At 50.6% G+C, this 19,998-nt stretch overlaps 1 protein-coding gene across 2 annotated transcripts in view; it reads right to left on the reverse strand.

Moving 5' to 3' along the window:
- PRR12 (proline rich 12) overlaps positions 1-19,998 on the reverse strand; it is a 29,255-nt gene continuing 9,257 nt past the window's right edge. For both annotated transcript variants that reach the window (XM_070450507.1, XM_070450506.1), the window contains exons 6-14: positions 19,022-19,476; positions 9,093-9,209; positions 8,729-8,862; positions 7,952-8,424; positions 3,177-3,302; positions 2,989-3,086; positions 1,463-1,609; positions 1,185-1,280; positions 1-981 (exon numbers count right to left, since the gene is read on the reverse strand). In XM_070450507.1, the coding sequence (XP_070306608.1) occupies positions 835-981; positions 1,185-1,280; positions 1,463-1,609; positions 2,989-3,086; positions 3,177-3,302; positions 7,952-8,424; positions 8,729-8,862; positions 9,093-9,209; positions 19,022-19,476 (1,793 nt within the window). In that variant the 3' untranslated portion in view covers positions 1-834. The remainder of the gene's footprint in view (positions 982-1,184; positions 1,281-1,462; positions 1,610-2,988; positions 3,087-3,176; positions 3,303-7,951; positions 8,425-8,728; positions 8,863-9,092; positions 9,210-19,021; positions 19,477-19,998) is intronic.

Consider the following 19,998-nt stretch of genomic DNA (forward strand, 5'->3'; position numbering starts at 1 on the left):
TAAAGTGTTTGCCGTTGGGTTTTCGTTTGGCTGGTTGTGTGTACACAGTGTATACAAGTTGAGTTGTACAGAAGCCCAAGAAAGAGCAAGAGACAAAGGGTGGTGGGGAGATGGGAGCAGAGGGGTTAGAGAGAGGGAGGAGAAGAGACCGATAAAAAATAGAACCACATCCAGATGACAAGGGGATGGGGGTGGAGGGGGCAGACACAGACAAATCGCAGTAGAAAAGGAGTGGGAGGGGCAAAGGGAGGGGACCCTTCTCCCCCCTCCACCTCCCCAGACCCCCGCCCCAGGTATGTACAATAAATAAGATTAAAAATAATTAACAAGATGCTTTTCCCCCTCCCACCCGACGCCAAATGCCCTGGGGAGGGAATGGCCTTTAACAAAGATCTTGGCCTGTGAGGGAAGGCTTGTGGGGAGGGGGAAAGGGGTCCCCCAGCTCTCTGAAGCCACCCCGCCCCCCTCAACCATACATAGACTTTTCCTATACATTATGTACAAGGTGGAGGGGGCTGGGGCTATGGCCATGGAGGGGGGAATCGGGGCAAGGTGGGGGAGGGAAACCGTTACTAAATAGACATTTATACATATATATAAATAATTTCTCTGTACACCGACAGTGGGGGGAAAGGGGAGGGAATAGAGAGGGCTTGGGAGGTGGGGGGGAGTCGAACTTCGAACTCTGCCCTCTGGGGGCAGCACGGACACACCCTGACCAATGACCCCCCCCCTTCCCCAGTGACGGGGCCCAGGGGTTAACTCCTGAGGGCACAGTTCTGTCCCCATTCTTGGTTCAAGGAGGAGGTGGTCCCCCCCCAGGCCAGGGTGGGGTCACCCGCAGCGGCTATGGGCCTGTGCTTGGGCCAGCAGATCGCTGAAGGAGTCAAAGAGCTGTTCCAGCCACGGCTGATTCCGCATGCACTGTTGGACCACCTCCTCCTGGCCCAGGTCCTCCGCGCCGCCCTCGATGGCCAGTGTCTGCAGGGGATTAAACGTAGATCTGGGGTGGGAGGGGGCTGGGGGCCTCGGGATCAGTGTCTCAGGGAGAAGGGGGCTGGGAGTTGGACTCCTGGGTCTGAGGGAAGACGGGTCGGGGACCTGGACTGCCAGGGTCCAGCCAGGAAGGAGCCTGTGATGGGCAGAATCCCATAGTGATACGTGCGGGGCGTGCATGGGCTCACCTGGTCCCGGCAGCGCAGGAAGGTGTGGTACTTATAGTGGTGGAGTGAGTGGTAGAGCGTGTAGTATCCCGATTTGTCCAGTTCAACCTTGAACTCCTGGGCAAGTGAAGTGGAGAAGCCTCAGCCACCGGGTCCAGCAAGAGGAAGCCCCTCCTTCCACGCCCCGCCCCTGACCCCGCCCCACCTCCCAGACCCCGCCCCACAACCTCCACTTCAGGCCCCGCCCCCATCCCCCCACCTTCCCGTCCAGGCCCCGCCTCTCCTGTTACCCATCGCACCTGGGCTCGGACCACGCTCCTCTTGAGCTTGCTGAGCGTCTTGCGGTTGTAGGGTTCCCCGGCTGGCCGCAGCCGCACGGCCCCCTCCTCGGGGGAGCCCTCCCCACTTTGCTCCACTTGCAGCTGGGGGTACGTGTGCAGGGCGTCCTGCGGAAATCCGGGGGTGGGTCAGGGGGACCTCCTTGGACACGCCCACCCCAGACCCACCCACCTCTCCGGTTCTCAGATTCTCAGATGCCTGGGTTTCACCCAGAAAACCACCGATCAGAAAAGACACCAAGCGTCTCGGTTTCCTCCAAGGACAGCAGAAACCTAGGCCAGGCTGATGACCCTTATCATGTATTCTGTGGCCCAACCCAGGCCTCTCCGAGACAGCTAACATCCCACCCAAGCTTCTAGTCACTTGCATATCCTACTCAAAATTCTGAGTTGGCCTGAAACCCAGAATCTCTAACATCCACCCAGAATTATACAACCAGACTCATATTCCATCCCATAATGCTCAGACCTACCCTAATGTTCTAACTTGTAATTTTTCTTTCTTTCTTTTTTTTTTTTTTTTTGAGAGAGGGGCATGCCAACAAGACTTACAGTATCTTAGTTCCCTGACCAGGGATTGAACCTATGCCCTAATTAGTGAAAGTGTGGAATCTTAAACACTGGACCACAGGAATTCCCATTACAGTGGAATTTCTAATCCTAGCATAACACCCAGCCCTGTCTTCTCAGAGCCAGACGAATAGTCAATCCCAGGCTTCTCAGAGTCACCCTGATATCCCACCCAGAGTTTTTGAACCAGATTACCTTTCACCCTGTGTTTTCACAGTCAGGCTAATATCTCAATAAGAATTTTTAGAGCTGGCCTAAAATCCATCCTAGAAGTCTCAGAACTAGATTAACATCCCCCACCACGAACCTTCAGGGCCAGACTAACATTCCATGACAGAATTCTAAGCCGTCCTGATATTTTACACCCCAATTCTCAGCACTACACTAACATCCCCATCAGAATTCTCAGAGCCAGATTAGTGTTATCTCCCAGAATTTCCGGAGCCACCCTAACATCCCATCCCAGAAGGAAAGTTACATAGACAACTTCATGCTCGAGCCCTGAGATTCAAAGAGCCTGAATTATGTTGACAAGAGAAGCCATCAGAATCTGCTCACACTCTGCCCCAGCAAGCCCTGGGTCCAGGCCCTAGTTCACCTTTTGTCCCCAAATTTGAACTCCATAACCATGCTCTGCCAGGCCTGCCCAGCAGCCCAGCCCAGACCTAGACAATGGCCCCTCCAGGCCATCATCCCAGCTTGCCTCCATCTGGGTGGGCGCGGATGCTGGGCCCAGAGATCCGCATGCAACAGCTCACCCTTCCACTATTCTCCTGGCCAAGCCTGAGCCTTCCAACCATCGCCCCCTCCAGGGCCCAAAGCTCTGGGAAGGAGCACAGTGGCTGACGTGCACGTGTCTCCTCTGGGCCTGAACTCAAGGTCCCAGACACCACTTGCCCAGCCCCCCAAGCACCTACCTGCAGGGCTGGGCTCAGCGACAGCCGCTTCAGGACTTTCTTCTTGTGCTCATTCAGGAGGCCATCAATCTTCCGCATTGGCGGGAGGTACAACTCGTCTGAAAGGGGAGGAGGGACATGAGAAGAGCTTAGCCCCCGACGACACAGAGTGGGAGGAAAGCAGGGGTTGAGGGTCTGGGTCCACTTACCATGAGTGTCCTCCAGGGCCTGAATCATGTCTGGGTCAAGTGCCGTGCTCACCAGCATCTCCACATAGCTCCGGTACATTTCCCGCATCGCCCGGGTCTTCAGCAGACGCCCAGGTACTGCCCGCTCTGGGGGGAAAAAAAACGAGACATAGATCCATTATTCCAACTTCTGAGTCCGCTGAGGGAAGACTCTCCAATACCAGGACAATAAACTCTAAGGATGAATCACAGGTACCATCACGAGCTCAGCCTGACAAGTCAGGAAAGGCTATTAAAGGTCAAACAAGCACCAGACTTTGAGAGATCAGAAAGAGAAATCCAGGTCGGTGACCTCTGTGTTTGACCAGTTCCGCGAAGTTTATGTAAAGTCTAAAGCAGCAGCAGAATTGGTTTCCAGACCGGTGAATCAAGTCCGAGAGATCAGATCACAAAAGGCAAGGTTGAGGGAGGAGGTGGGAACTGAGACTGCAGAGTTTAGTGTAGGCCAGACCACGTGGGGCCTCCAAGATGAGGTGGAAAGGGCAGGGGCTTTTTTAGGGAGGGGTCCTAGGGAGCCATGGGAGAAAGCTGTGAGCAGGGAAGGGTGAAGGTAATTGGAGAGCAACCTCTCCGAGGCCATGTTGATGGATCGGAGGGGGAGACGAGAGGCCAGGGCAATGGAACAGATGGGAAAGAAGAAGGTGGGGATGGGACTGGAGGGACAGGTACAGAGAATGAGGGGCAGGAGGGCCAGTGTCTGGGCCAGGGCTGTGGGACAGGGCAGTGGGGGTGGGGGCAGTTGGGGTCGGAGGGGTGGGACTGGGGGTTTCCCAGCTGCAGAAGTGAGGGAGGGGCCTGGCGGGTCTGGCCTGGTGAGTGGGTGGCTAGTAGGGCTGCATTTGAGATACAGAAACTAGGACCTGCTCAGTGAGGTCTGGAAGAACAGAGTTGGGGGTAGGCTGGGAGGGTGGCCAGGGTAAAGAAAGGAGTCTGGGGCTCACGGAAGTAGAGGGAGCCTGCCAAGTGAGAGGTATGGAAGGTCAAGCAACCAGGCAGAAGACCGTCTTCTTACTTTTTGTAGTGCACGCTACATGGCTCATGGGATCATAGTTACCTGACCAGGGATGATACCCGGGCCCCTGCAGTGAAACCTCAAGAGTCCTAACCAGAGAATCCCCCAAGGATAGCACTGGAGGGACACCCACTAGTAACTCAAGAAGGAGTAGTGGGGAGAAAACAGAAGCAGGAGGTCCACGCATGAGAAGACCCCAAAAGATCCCTTAGGAAGAGGCCCGAGAAATGGCCGCCTGACTTATCGTCATGGATGGTCCTCGCTGACAGCGGTTTCAAGAGCCCAGAGTGACTGCTTGGCAGCAGAAGTCAGACTCCATCGAGCCTCGGCCTGAACCTTTCTATGGCTCCTGTCTCGCTCGTGATAAAATCCTGCCAGTGGGGCCGCAAAGTCCCAAGCTCCTTGTCTCTCCAGGATCTGGTCTTGTTCCTTCTCTGCCCTCACTTCCTCCAGCCCCTGGCCTCTTTGCTGATCCACAGACATGCCTAGTCCAGAATATTCTCTCCCCTAATGTCACACCACCCCAGCACTGCTGCATTCAGATCTTGGCTCCAACGTCACTTCCAGAAACCTCCCCCCACTCCCCCCCTCCTGAAAACAATCACCCAGGATCCCACTCAGATCCTGTTTACCAGATCTATTTTTCTCTACTGCCCTTAATCCCACCCGGCCTTACACTGATGATTTTTCATAGTTTTGTATTCTATTACATAACATCTTTATCTGATTGACTCCCCCAGGGAGACTGTAAATTCCCAGGAGGATACCTATTTTTGTCTATTCTCTTCCCTGTTGGAACCCCCAGTTCATGGCACACAGTAGGGATTCAATTAACATCTGCAGAAAGGGGCTGAGGAAGCCAGACTGAGAGTGGACTAAAGGAAGGGAGAGAAGGCACAGCCTCTTTCTAGAACTTTCCTTGTGAATCCAAGGAGACACATCAGCTTCTAGGACAAGGAGGGTCACCAGTCTTAGACCAGCGAGAGGGCTGGTCTGAGGTCTCCTTGTCTGGGCAGAACCTTCAGGGCATCCAGACAGGAGTCAGGCTCACCCTGCCCTGGAGGGGCTCCTGGTCAAACTGGGTGAACGGACAAAGAACCAGACTGAGAGAAAGATACTGACTCTTGGCTGGGGAACTGCTTCCCGAAGGGTGTAGAATTTAGTTTCTCTCATTTCACAGGCTCAGAAAATTCTGGGCTGTCCACATAGGTTCACAGCAGCAGTAGACAAAAAGTGGAAACAGCCCAAATGCCCATCAACTAATCCATGGATAAATAAAATGTGGCATATCCAAGCTATGGAATAGTATTCAGCCACAAAATAGAATGAAATACTATAAACAACTATGTATAATAATAAATAAGCTACAGAGACATACTGTACAGCACAGGGAACATAGCCAATATTTTATAGTAACTTTCAATGGAGTGTAATCTATAAAAATATTGAATCACTATGTTGTACACCTGAAACTAGTATTGTAAATCAACTGTAGTTCAATTAAAAAAAAAAAAGAATGAAGTACTGATACACACTACATACAACATGGATGAACATCAAAAACACGCTAAGCAAAGATGCTAGTCCTTCAGGACTATACATTGTGTGACATCCCTTACATGAAATATCCAGAATAGGCAAAGCTATAAAAATTAAATTACTGGTTGTTTAGGGATGAAGAAGGGGAGTAAGGGAAATGATGGACAAAGGAAGCAGGGTGTCTTTCACGGGCAATGGAAATATTCTAACGTTGATTGCTAGATGGATACACAGCTCTGACTACACTAAAAGTCAAAGAATTGCGGCTTTTAAATAGGTGAGCCACACGGTACATGAATTAAATGTATAAAACTGTTTAAGAAACAAAAGACCTGCAAATCTGGGCCTTTGGTTAAGCTCCTCCCTTGCCAGCATCTTCCCCTGACCCAGCTGTAAACGGCCAAGGGTGCCTCCACCTGGTCAGATTGAGCCCACCACCATAAGAAGACTGGATTTCCCAGGCTGCTTTGCAGCTAGGTGTGGCCATGTGACTAGTTCTGGCCAGTGGGATAAAGAGGAGACAGGATGTGGGCCATTCCCAGATCTGGCACTGAGCTGGAAGGTCAGTCATACCCCTACCGCAGGTCAGTTCCTACTGGCAGGATTGCAGTAGGACTGCTGGGCTATGCCTCTGACCACATGCTTGACGACAGCAAGCTTGGGGGTGGCAGAGCAACAAGAGGAAATGAAACCAGGACCTGGACAACCTTGAGAGGAGGAGCCTCTTATTCTCCACAAATCTACCTCATCAGGACTTCAATGCAAAGAGAAATTATTAATTCCACCTCTCTCATGTGACTGACTAGTGGTATGTTTAGCCTCCGTTAAAACAGCTACCCCTGCACTACACCTAAAGAGTAGGTGGCCTCGGGCAAGTCATGGCACCTCCCAGGGCCACAGTGTTCTCATCTTTAAAATGAGGATAATAAACAAATAAATTAATTAAAAAACTGTGGAAAATAAAATGAGGATAGGCACTTCCCTGGTGGTCCAGTGGCTAAGACTCCCAGTGTAGGGGGCCTGGGTTCAAGCCCTGGCTGGGGAACTAAGATCCCACATACCACAACTTTATTTGGCACAGCCAAATAAATGAAATAATTAATATTTTAAAATGAAGTGAGGAGAATTCTAAAGTACCTAACCCCACAGGGTTTATCTAAAGATAAAATGAGCCAATGTGCAAAATGCTTAAAATGATGCCTGGCACTTAAAAGCACTAAGTCAGCTATTACATTTTTATACATATGTGTACATATATTTTAGGTGTTACTGTCATTATAAACCAGACATCATTCTAAGCAATGGAGGAATCTGGTTCCCACTATAGTTGAGTACCCTCCTCCATGCTTTACTGTGAATACCCATTTGACTTTATTATTAACACATTTTACAGGTGAGGTCACTGAGGCGCTGCCCATTTCCTAAAGTCACCCAGTGGGTCACAGGGAACACCAGTCTCTGGGCTTCCAGGCTAGATGCTGGTCCCCAGTCCTTTCAGAACCTGCTTATGCATGTGCACACTCAGACACTTCAGTCAACTCTTTGCAACTTGCAACTCTATGGACTACAGAAATCTGTGCAGGCTCCTTTGTCCATGGGATTCTATAGGCAAGAATAGTGGACTGGGTTGCCAGGCTCCTCTGTCCATGGGATTCTACAGGCAAGAATAGTGGACTGGGTTGCCATGCCCTCCTCCATGGGATCTTACTGACCCAGGGATCGAACCCCTGTCTCTTAGGTCTCCTGCACTGCAGGCAGATTCTTTACCCACTAAGCCACCTGGGAAGCCCCAGAACGTGCCTGTTCTGAGACAAAACAGTGTGGAAGCACAGCCCGAGGCGCTGCTGGACGCCTGCCAACTCAGGTGGGATTCCACACCCAGCGGTGCTGAACTCTTTAGACGTCTCAGTTTACTCACCTGTATTTGAGGACAATACAAGTATCTACTTCATAGGGCCACGGTAAAAAAATCAAGCAAGTTAACATGTATAAACAACTTAGGGGACGGCCTGTCACAGGGTTAAGTGCCAGATAACCATCAGCTATGGCTATGATTTTTAATTTATTACTGCTATGACTGTCTGCTGACACTGCCTGCAGCCCTCTGTACAGTCCCCACCCATGCCTCTTTCTGAAAGCCATGGGGTCGCCTCCTCCCCAGCCTGACGACTGCTGATGGCCTTACCGTCCTCACTGGGGGCCCCGGGGGACGACTCCGAGTCCGAGGAGCTGCCCGGTGGGCCCCCACCTGCCGAGGCGCTGCCCGCCGCCTCCTTCAGCCACTTCTTCCTCTTTTTAGGGGGCGGCTCGGCCTTCACCTTGGTGGGTCGGGACTTGGGCAGTCGGGAGGCGGCGGGCTGGCCCGTGGTGAGGTTCCGATCCGGCCGAATCTGCCGGCCGCCCATGCCCCGCTCGCCCCGCAGCGGCCGTTCCGCGCGCGTTGCCCTCTCTTTGTCCTTCTCCTTCTCGACGGGTCGTGGTGGCGACGGCTTCTCGGGGGCAGGGGGCTCAGGCACGGCCGTCTCAGTCGTCTGCTCGGGGGGCTTCTCCGACGTCGTCTTGTCAGGGTTCTCGGGCTTAGGAGGTGGTACTGGGGCCTTGGGGGGCGGTGCGGCGCTACCCCCAGCAGACACGGGGCCCTTGGCCTGTCCAGAGCGCCTGGAAGGAGACACAGATGGGACTGTGCTCAGCAGCCCCCAAAACCCAAACTGTCCCCCTTGGGGTACCCTGGCCCCCACCAGCTAGCCCACAGCTGTAAGCACAGACTCTTACAGACTTGGTTTCTGTGCCCCCTCTCTCTGAGGCCCCCACTCTCTGGGTCTCTGCACCCTCTTCCCGACTCTTGCTTCAAAGCATTTTGTACTTTAAAATGGTTGATTCTATGTTATGTCAATTTCCTCCCATATTTCACCCCTAGGCCTACTGGCCTTGCCCACGACCTGCCCTGGGGCCTCCACCGTACCTGACAGGCACTGGGGGCCGGTGCCAAGGTTTCCGAGCACAGACCCTCACGTAATCCTTCTTGTTGACGTTTTCCAGGAACTTGACATAGAGGCGCTGGTACCGGTTTTTGGCATCCCCGAAATACCCCAAATACTACGAAAGGAAAGGAGCACGTGAAGAACTTCGTTCACCGCAGGTGGGCAGCCCAACACCCAGGACTCCCAGGCCTGTCCTGGGCTACCTCAGGACCCTGCCGGGAGGTGGAGAGCCCTTCTGGATGCCTCTTAGACCCATGGTAAATCAGTAGTCATGTGTGAGGGGGACCCCAACTCCTTCCCCCGCCCCCGGCCCCCACCAGTCCTCGTTCTCCTCCGCAGGCTCACATTACTGGTGGCACAAAACTGCCGCTGTCCATCCTTGATCTCCGGAGTGAATTTCTGCAGCAGCGCCTTCTGGACTCGCCAGATGGGTGGGGGCTCGCGGCCGGTCTGCAAGGCCAGCTGAGGAGGGGCACAGCAAGACCGCAGGGTCAACCCCCATCCCGGCCCTTCCAGACCCAACTCCTGACCCCTGTCCTCCCTCCACACCCCCTTAGAGAAAAGACATTGTCGTCAACAAGGACCAATGAAGACCCAGCTAATGGGTATCTTTGGCTTCCTGAAGCTCTCAGCTCTGGGGTTGCAGCTTGAATCTTGCCCTGCCTTCCTACAGCTCACCCAACACAGAGCTTCTCTGACTTGCCATGGAGTTCCCTCCCAGTAAACCCATGGTAAGTTGAAGATATCGTTAAGTCATAAAATGCACCGAATACACCTAAGTACAACATAGCTTAGCCCAGCCAGGCTTAAACGTTCTCAGAACACTTAAATCATCTAACACAAAACCTATTTTATAATAAAGTGTAAAGTACCTCAGGTAATTTATTGAATACTGGACTGAGAGTGAAAAACAGAACAGTGGTCTGGATACGGGAGGCTTGAAAGTGTATCAGTTGTTTACCCTTGTGATTAACTGCGTGGCTGACCATGAACTGGAGGTTTCTGTTGCTCCCTGCTACTGCCCACCATCACAAGAGTATCAAAGCACATATCATTAGCCCAGGAAAAGAAAAGAATTCAAAATTAAATGCGTATTGCATTTGCATCACCATAAAATTGGAAAATCGTGAACTGAACCACTGAGGACAATGTATATTTCAAACCTGGAGGTTCATTCTATTGTTTCTTGTTTGTTTCATTGTATTGAAGTAGAGCTGATTTACAATGTTGCACTAATTTCTGCTATATAGCAAAGTGACTCAGTTATACACATTCTTTTTTATATTCTTTCCCATTAAGGTTTATCACAGGATACTGAATATAGTTCCCTGTGCTACGCAGTAGGACCTTGTAGTTTATCCATCCTATATACAACAGTTTACATCTGGTAATCCCAGACTCCCAATCCTTCCCTCCGCACCCACCGCCCCCTTGGCAACCACAAGCCTGTTCTCTATGAGTCTGTTTCTGCTTTGTAGATAAGTTCATTTGTGTTGTATTGTAGATTCCACATACAAGTGTTTTCACATGGTGTTTGTCTTTCTGACATACTTCACTCAGTACGGTAATCTCTAGTTCTGTTCACGTTGTTACAAATAGGCTGTTCATTCTGTGCTACCAGCTTTTAGTTATCACAGCTTTACGGTGTGATTGTTGTCATTCAGTCACATCCGGCTCTTTGCGACCCCATGGACTGCAGCATGCCAGGCTTCCCTGTCCTTCACCATCTCCTGGAGCTTGCTCAAACTCATGTCCATTGTGTCGTTGACGCCATCCAACCATCTCATCCTCTGTTGCCCTCTTCTCTTGCCCTCAGTCTTTCCCAGCATCAGAGTCTTTTCCAATGAGTTGGCTTTTCACGTCAGGTGGTCAAAGTACTGAAGTTTCAGCTTCAGCATCAGTCCTTTCAATGAGTATTCAGGGTTGATTTCCTTGAGGATGGACTGGTTTGATCTCCTTGCAGTCCTGCAGTCCAAGGGACTCTCAAGAGTCTTCTCCAGCACCACAATTTGAAAACAACAATTCTTTGGCACTCAGCCTTCTTTATGGTCCAACTCTCACATCTGTACACGACTACTGGAAAAACCATAGCTTTGACTAGATGGACCTTTGTCGGCAAAATGACGTCTCTGCTTTTTAATACGCTGTCTAGGTTTGTCATAGCTTTCCTTCCAAGGAGCAAGCACCTTTTAATTTCCTGGCTGCAGTCACTGTACAAAGTCATTCTGGAGCCCAAGAAAATAAAATCTGTCACTGTTTCCACTTTTCCCCCACTTATTTGCCATGAAGTGATGGAACTTGATGCCATGATCTTAGTTTTTTGAATATTTTAAGCCAGACTTTTCACTCTCCTCTTTCACTCTCATCAAGAGGCTCTTTAGTTCCTCCCTGCTTTCTGCCACTAGGTATCATCTGCATATCTGAGGTTGCTGGTATTTCTCCTGGCAATCTTGAGTCCCACTTGTGATACACTCAGCCTGGCATTTCACATGATGTACTCTGCATATAAATTAAATAAGCAGGGTGACAATACATAGCCTTGATGAACTCCTGTCTCAATTTTGAAGGAGTCTATTGTTTCATGTCCGGTTCTAACTTGATCTGCATACAGGTTTCTCAGGAGGCAGTTAAGGTGGTCTGGTATTCCCATCTCTTTAAGAATTTTCCACAGTCTGTTATGATCCACACAGTCAAAGGCTTTAGCATAGTCAATGAAGCAGAAGTAGATATTTTTCTGGAATTCCCTTACTTTTTCTATGATGGATGTTGGCAATTTGATCTCTGGTTTCTTTGCCTTTTCTATATCCAGCTTGTACATTTGAAATTTCCCAGTTCATGTACTGTTTGAAGCCTAGCTTGAAGGTTTTTGAGTAATACGTTGCTAGCATATGAAATAAGCACAATTGTATGGTAGTTTAAACTTTCTTTGGAATGAAAACTGACCTTTTCCAATCCTGTGGCCACTGCTGTGTTTTCCAAATTTGCTGACATATTGAGTGCAGCACTTTCACAGCAACATCTTTTAAGATTTTTAAATAGCTCAACTAGAATTCCATCACCTCTACTAGCTTTGTTCATAGTGACGCTTCCTAAGGCCCACTTGACTTCACACTCCAGGATGTCTGGCTCTAGATGAGTGACCACACCATTGTGGTTATCCGGGTCATTAAGACCTTTTTTTGTATAGTACTTCATGTATTCTTGCCACCTCTTCTTAAATCTCTTCTGCTTCTGTTAGGTCCTTGCTGTTTCTGTGCTTTATTGTGACCATCTTGCATGAAATGCTCCCTTCATATCTCCAATTTTCTGGAAGAGATCTCTAGTCTTTCCCATTCTACTGTTTTCCTGTTTCTTTGCATTGTTCACTTAAGAAGGCTTTCTTATTTCTCCTTGCTATTTTCTGCAACTCTGCATTCAGTCGATGTATCTTTTCCTTTCTCCTCTGCCTTTGCTTCTGTTCTTTTCTCAGTTACTTGTAAGGTGTCCTCAGAGAACCACTTTGCCTTCTTCCATTTCTTTTTCTTTGGGATGGTTTTGGTCACTGTCTCTTATACAGTGTTTAGGAACCTCCATCCATAGTTCTTCAGGCACTCACTCTGTCTACCAGATCTAGTCCCCTGAATCTATTCTGGGACAAGCCATCCGCCTGTCTCAAAGCAATGACAGAATCTGAGCACTCACCCACCCACCGTCTTCCAGATATGGTGATGGGGACCATGGTACGGCGGAGAACAAGGCTGACAAAGCCTTTTTCGGGGTCATTACAGACGTAGTAAGACAAGCAAAGAACAAAACAGGGCAAGGTTGTGCCTAGAATAGACACGTGACAGGTTCCCTGAGACCATTTATTTAATCAGTCTGTCCACTGCAGGGCAGGACAGCGACACAAGCCTCCCCAACCTCCACTCCCCTCAGCACACTCAGACCCCCACCCCCAAACCCAAGGCTCATGCATCCCCATAAGGCACTGAGAACCAAAGGATGTTAGACCCAGAATCTGATCGCAGGGAGTAAGAGGGGTACCTGGGACCAGGCTTGGGCATAAAAAAAATACCAGCACAAGTAATAAATGTGTTGATGGCAGGTGTCCCAGAAGCCTAGAAGGACTCTGGACTCGGGCTCAATCCAAGAATACTTCCTTGAAGAAGTGACACCTAAATGAGGCTGTGTCTTCCCTGAGGGGGGCTGGGTGATGATCAAGGACTACCAGGTAACGTGAAGGACAGCTTTGGCTCTAGAAAAGAGCAGCTAACAGGCATCAATAAGTAAAGAATAAGAACACAGTGGGAAATATGCACTGGGCTTTGTGATAACCCAGGCAAGCCCTGGCATTCAAAGAATCCACAGTCAAGTAATAAACAGGATTCAGACGATAACTCCAATGGATTGATCATGGCTGCCCTGAGCACTAGGCTCAGGAGCAGCAAGGGCTGGGATCAGTTAGTAATGTCTGCCGCTGACAGCAGCTGCAGCTCGAAGCCTGAATGCCACGTACTGGTTATCTACTCTTGGTTTTTGGTCAAATGTTTTCATATCCCTGAATTTTGTATCCTTCAGATCAGCCAGGGGATCAGAAAGGAGGAGTTAAAATAACCTAATGAAAATGAGGGCCAGAGAAGTTCTTGGCTGCAATCTCATTGGATAAGAATGAGGCAGAAAAAAAAAAAAAATGAGGCAGAATGAGACAGGGCTGTGAGCCTCTCACCCCAAGTGCTTTCCCCGAGGATACCACAGTTTTCAATCCTCCTCCTGGCTCCTCAGGTCAGAGGCCCAAAGATCAAAAAGGCTATTTCCAATCCTTTTCAAGGACTGAAAAGTTCATTTACATCCTGACTGCTCCAAAACCTTCCAGGGCCCCCAAAGCAGATTCCACAGCCTGGCACAGAGACTGCTTCAGTTTCCTTTCCTCTCTCCCACACCAGGCCATCCTGGGGTGGCTCTCAAAGCTCAGCACACAAAGCCTAGACTCTCTGACTTCCAGATTTCTGAATATGCAGGGCCCCTGACTAGGGGTGCCTTTCCCCCTCACTGTGGATATAATGTTCCTTGTTCCAGTTCTCAGATGCTTTTGAAAAAAATCCATCAGAGCACCTCTTCCTCTGTTTCTTGCCACTGCCAATCTCCTTTCTCTAAGGAGCCAGCTATTTCTCTTAACTGGACGTGGGGCCCTCAACTCACCACATCCCGATTGGGCTTGGCTTCTTTCCCCAAACCACTCTTCCTCCCAGGATCCCACCATCCCCCAATCATCCAGGCCCTGGCGACATCCTCCTTGCCTTCTCCCCAAACAAGGTCCGTTAGTCCCAAAGCCACGTCGTTCCTTTCTTACCCCATGTCAGTCAAATCACAGACCACACCCACTTCCCCTAAGTGGGAAAGTTGTCCCACCCAGGGCCCCTAGTCAATGGAAGCCACAGCTGATTGGAGGAGACCTGACAAGGGCAGCCAATCAGCAGGCACACCATGAAGCTCATCTTTACTTCAAATGCTGTGCTGGACCAATCAGATTGTCTTCTGGGAATCTGAATGGTGACGAGCTGAGACAAGGGGAGTAAGCTGCAGGATATGAGTAAGCTAGAGGCACCCAGCTGGGCCGTTAAGGAGAAAACTACAGGGTCAGACACAGGGGAATCTGTGTCACAGAACTGAGGCAGTGGACAGACTGTCAACAGGACTGCAGTTTCCCAGCCACCTCCCTGCTGGCCAGGGGCACAGAAGCAGCCAGACAACCCAGAGCAGATTCTTAAGCAGGCACCCCCTGATCTCACCGCAGCATGACCTGGACTCTGCCCACCTTCTCGGCCTCGGCTCCTGCCGTCCAGCCACTGAAGCCCTCGCTTCCATCCCAACGCATCACATAGACATGCCTCACCACAGGGCCTTTGCACAGACTATTCCCTCTGCCTGGACTGCCCTCCACATACTTTTCTCCATCCAATAAATTTACATGCTTAGAGATTAACTCCTGATAAATCTTCACCATTCCTAAGGACTGGGAGTTAATATTCTCATGCCCATTTTACAGGCGGGGAAGCTGAAGCAGAGAGGGCGGTTAACCCTACATTGTCCAGTTCAGTAAGCCCTCCCCACATGTGGTTCTTGAGCACTTGAAACGCAGTTCATCTGAATCAATGTTCGGTAAGTGTAAAATATAGTCTGGATTGCAAAGACTTGATAAACAAGAAAGACCACAAAACAACTCACTAACTCTTCTTAAACTGTCCAGAAACTAAACATTTTAGATGTACTGAGTTAAAGAAAACCCTATGGCTAACCTCACACATCTTTTAACTTTTTTAAAAGAAGTGTCAATGTAAGAATATTTGAAATGAAGAACATGGCTCATATGATTATTTCTACTGGGCTGCCCTTGTTTTACCATAAACTATGGCCAGTGGCCCATTTCTATAAATCTATGAGTAAAGAATGGTTCCTACTTTAAAGGATTTTGAAAAAGAAAATAAAAAACCAAACAAAACCAAAAGAACACCTGGCAGACACCGCAAGCTGCTTGCAAAACTTAAAGTATTTACTATCTGTGCACTGTGCTTAGCCGCGCGGTCGAGTCCGATTCTTTGTGACCCCATGGACTGTAGCCTGCCAGGCTCCTCTGTCCATGGGGTTCTCCAGGCAAGAATACTGGAGTGGGTGGCCATGCCCTGCTTCACAGGATCTTTCCAAACCTGGGATCGAATCCAAGTCTCTAGCCCTAGCCCTTCACAAAAAAAGTTTGCCAAGCTCTAAATTAGAGATTTGCTCAAGATCAGAGATGAATAATAGAAGCAAAGTTCTGTTTTGTTTTTATATGGCTGTGTGGCCATGAGGCATGTGGGATCTGTTACCAGACCAGGGATCAGACCTGTGGCCCCTGCATTGAGAGTGTGACGTCTTAACCACTGGACCACTAGGGAAGTCTCGGAAGCAAAGTTTACAGGGTGCTTTCGACACGCCACCCACAGTCAGAACACCGGACGGGCTGTAAAACCTGAGTCTTCACATTGTATGAAGCAGTTCTAACACAATCAGCTCCCATTTTACAGATGAGGAAACTGAGGCTCAAGATGGTCAAACCCTAGTCCAGCTTGGAAGTGGCACAGATTCAAGCCGATCAATTTTGCGCCAAAGCTGGGCTCTTAATAATCATGCTGCCAGCCCGCCCAGACTCCAGAGACACGAACAAGTCCTCATCTGCACGAGTGGCTCAATCCTGGGGCTCTGAGTTCCCCATCAGACACATACCCGTGTTGTATTTTAAGCATCTGAGTCCTTGGCTGGCCCCCTCCCCTGCCCCATGCCAGCTGGGAGGTGGTATCAGATGGCCCTGGCTCCAATCCTGGCTTGGCACTCGCCAGCCAAATGATTCCCTCACCCTAAATGTGAACTTCCTCATCTGTAAACTGGGGATGGTCAAGGTCCCAGAGTCTGGCTCATCTGGTCCAGTACTGGGTGCCCAGAGGCACTACCAGTGTTTGCTAGAATTCTAATACCCAGAGAACAGCTGACCCTGGTGCTGAGAGCGTGGGCTCCCAGGGCCAGTAACCGTGTCCAGGTCCCAAGCTGCAAAAGCCTAGAAAAGCCACTTTAATGCTCTGAGCCTCAGTTTCCTTCCCTGTAAAAGGACAGTAATCTTTATAAAGAACGATAACATTTACAAGTGGGGGCGATGTTTTGCAGGACAATGTGAAAATACTTCATGCCACTGAATGGTACACTTAAAAATGGTTAAAATGAGGACCTTCCTGGTAGTTCAGTGGTTAAGACTCAGTGCTTCCACTGCAGGAGTCGGGAGGAGGGCGGTGTGGGTTCGATCCCTGGTCAGGGAATTAAGATCCCACATACAGTGTGGCATGCCCCCAACCCCCAGGGAAAAAAAAAAAGTTAAAATTATAAACTTCATGATATGTATTGGTTATCGTGATTAAAGGGGGAAAAAAAATCAAACTAAATCCTGAATGTGATATATCCCAAATCCTAAACCCTGGACTTCCCTGGCTGTCCAGTGGTTAAGAATTCACCTGGCAATGCATGGGATCTGGGTTTGATCCCTGGTCCAGGAAGATCCTACAAGTCATGGGGCAACTAAGCGCATGTTCCACAACTACTGAGCCTGAGCTCCAAAGCCCATGCTCCTCAACAAGATAGCCACAACTAGAGAAAGCCCATGTGCAGCAAAGAAAGGCCAGTACAGCCAAAAATAAACTAAAAAAAAAAAAAAAAATCCTATCCCCTGAGAACTGGTAGCAGTTCCCATCACTGCTGTTCATTTGACACCTCCATCACTTGCCCCAGGCTGAAGGCCAAAGAGTCTTAGAAATCTTGAAATTAAATGAAACGATGTACACCGTGAGGGAGCCGGGAGGACTGGCCAGGGAGGGATACTGAGACTCAAGGCATCTGGAATGGTCCAGTCGCTAGTGGAGGGGTGGGGATGTGAGAGTTCACTCTAGCATTCATTCTGCTTTACAACTTACATATCTCTTCTGAATGTTCTTTTGTATGGTATCAAATACCATGATACGAAGACCATAAAACTATGGGTGAGAAGATACGGCCTGGGATTGGCGGGCTGGGGCAGAGGAGGTAGAATGATGGGACCTTCCTGGTGGTCTAATGGTTAAGATTTTGCATGCCCAATACAGGGAACATGGGTTTGATGCTCGGTTGGGGAACTAAGATCCCACATGCTGCAATGTGCGGCCCAAAAAAAAAGAAAGGAGCAGAAAAAGAATGCCAGGGTGGAGAGGAAGCAGGACCAACACAAAGGTGATACGGTAAAAGCTGAGTGCTGGATACACACAGCCACCTTACTCTATTTGCTCTACTCTTCCCATGAGAAAATAAATTGAGAACAACACAGGAAAAAGCACATTACACTCATCTCCAAAAACACACTCTCAGGAACAAAGTATAACAATAGTGCCTATCTTTATAATGAATGCACTCCACGATGTCTCTATCTGCAACTGACAACAAGCAACACCCAAGGTGAAATTCAAGTTAAGATACATGGTTCTCCCCCCTAGTGAATATCCAGTCAGTGACAGTAACTCACAGGAAGAATGGCTTTACTCAGCCTTTGGTATCTTCACCAGGGCGATCATGGCTTGCTGACCTACTGAGAACTCCTTCTACCCCATGCCCTGTGAAGCACCACCGGGCATCTGAATTCACCTACCCTTGTCAAGCACTGACATTAACCCTCTGATCCAATTACCTTGTTCAATGAACAAATGACCACAGGAGAGGTCAGTACACTTTTTCTGTAACAAAGTAGACAAGAAGTATTTTGGGATTTGTGGGTCAGCTCAGCTCTGCTGCAAAAACCCCACTCTGCTATTGGGTGGGAAAAGCGGCCTTCATATATGATATGTAAATAAATGGGCGGGGCCATGTGCCAATAAAACTTAATTTCCAAAACCAGATGGGGTGGGGGTGGGGTGTGTGTGAGAGAGTGTGAGAGAGAGAGAGAGAGAGACAGTGTGCCCGTCCCTGTATAAAGTAATTGGAAATAGTAAATGGGCTGGCTATATGAAGTATTTAACAGACTTCACTGGTGTTCCAGTGATTAAGACTGTGCTTCCATCGCAAAGGGTGCAGGCTCTATCCCTGGTCACAGAACTAAGATCCCATATGCCCTACGGTGCGGCCGAAAAAATAAAAAAGGGTTTAAGATGTGGCCTGACACACAGGCATTCCCAAACCATCAGCTGCGACTTTATAGGTGTGCGTTTTCATAGGTACTGCTGCTGCTGCTGCTAAGTTGCTTCAATCTTATCCGACTCTTCGCGACCCCATAGACAGCAGCCCACCAGGCTCCCCCGTCCCTGGGATTCTCCAGGCACGGGTCCGTCAATACCTTATCTTTCCAACTAGAAGTGACAAGTAGCCTTTATAGCACCCATCGGCTTGTGTTAGAAGCTCCCTCTTCAGCTTTGTCCTTTAGTATGACCCTAACACTCACAGCAAGGGCATCTGGAATAACTGCCAACAATCATTTCACCCTATTTACTGGTGACATACGCATATACACCCAAATAACAGCTCAGAGGCCGGGATCTTCCACCCTGACTAGCAGGTCCCATCCGCCTGCCCTGCCGTGGGTCTCAGGAGGTGCAGGGGGAGGCCCCGCCACCGCGGTACGTGCAGTCCCCAGCACCCGGCCTGTCATCCAATAAGCGTACCGTGAACGCTCCAGCGGCCGAGGCAGCAGGCTCGCTGGTCCCCCCCCCCCCACCCCGCGACGCCCCCCGGGGGGCGGGGGGGGGGGCGCTCACCTTGAGGGAAGGGATGTCCTCGGCGCGGATGACGAACTCATCGCGCTCCCGGAAGATGCCCTCCCCGCCGCTCTCGCCTGCCTCCTCATCCGTCTCCCCGCACACGGCCGCCGTCTCCTGCTTCTTGGCCAGGTGCAGGGGCCGGGCGTCGGGCGGCTCCGGGTCCTCGGGCGACGGCGCGGCGGGCTCCTCCGGGGGAGGCGGCGGGGGCGCGGCGGCCGGTGGGGGCGGCGGCGGCGGGGGCGGGGGCGCGGGGGCAGGCGGCGACGGCAGGGCCGGCGGGGCAGGAGCCGGAGCAGGAGCGGGTGGTGGTGGTGGTGGCGGTGGCGGCGGCGAGCTGGGCACGGGGGCCACCAGTGGGGGTGGCGAGGGCAGGACCGGCGGTGCGGGCGGCGGCTGTGGTGTCGGGGCGGGAGGCGGCGAGGGCGGGGGCTTCTCCTCCAGCAGCGGGGGCTCTGGGGGCGAGAGGGGCATCAGGGTTGGAGACCCGCTCAAACCCGCCCCCCCCCCCACCAAACTTGTTACCTGCTGCCTATTCTGGGGGGGTCCCAGCACAGTCCTCCTCCTGCCCTGTACCCCAACATCCCTCCTGATCAAACTGAGCTCTTCACCCAACTACCACCTCTGCCCCCAATCCCCCGCCGTCTCTACTTTCCTTTCCTCTTCTGTTACCCTTTCTCCTCCTTCAAAGAGGGTCCTGTCTGACCAGCTCACTGTCCTCTCCCTGACCTTCAACACCCACCCCGACCCCTGACACCTACAAGAAGCCCACGTTCCTTTAACTTCTCTTTCCAGTGTCCTAATGGGCTTCCCTGGTAGCTCAGATGGTAAAGAATCCACCTGCAATGCGGGAGACCTGGATTCAACCCTGGGTTGGGACGATCCCCCGCAGGAGGGCATGGCAACTCACTCCAGTGTTCTTGCTTGGTGAATCCCCATGGACAGAGGAGCCTGGCGGGCTGCAGTCCATGGGATCA

The sequence above is a fragment of the Odocoileus virginianus genome, chromosome 20, assembly GCF_023699985.2.
Source record: "Odocoileus virginianus isolate 20LAN1187 ecotype Illinois chromosome 20, Ovbor_1.2, whole genome shotgun sequence".
NCBI lineage: Eukaryota > Metazoa > Chordata > Mammalia > Artiodactyla > Cervidae > Odocoileus > Odocoileus virginianus.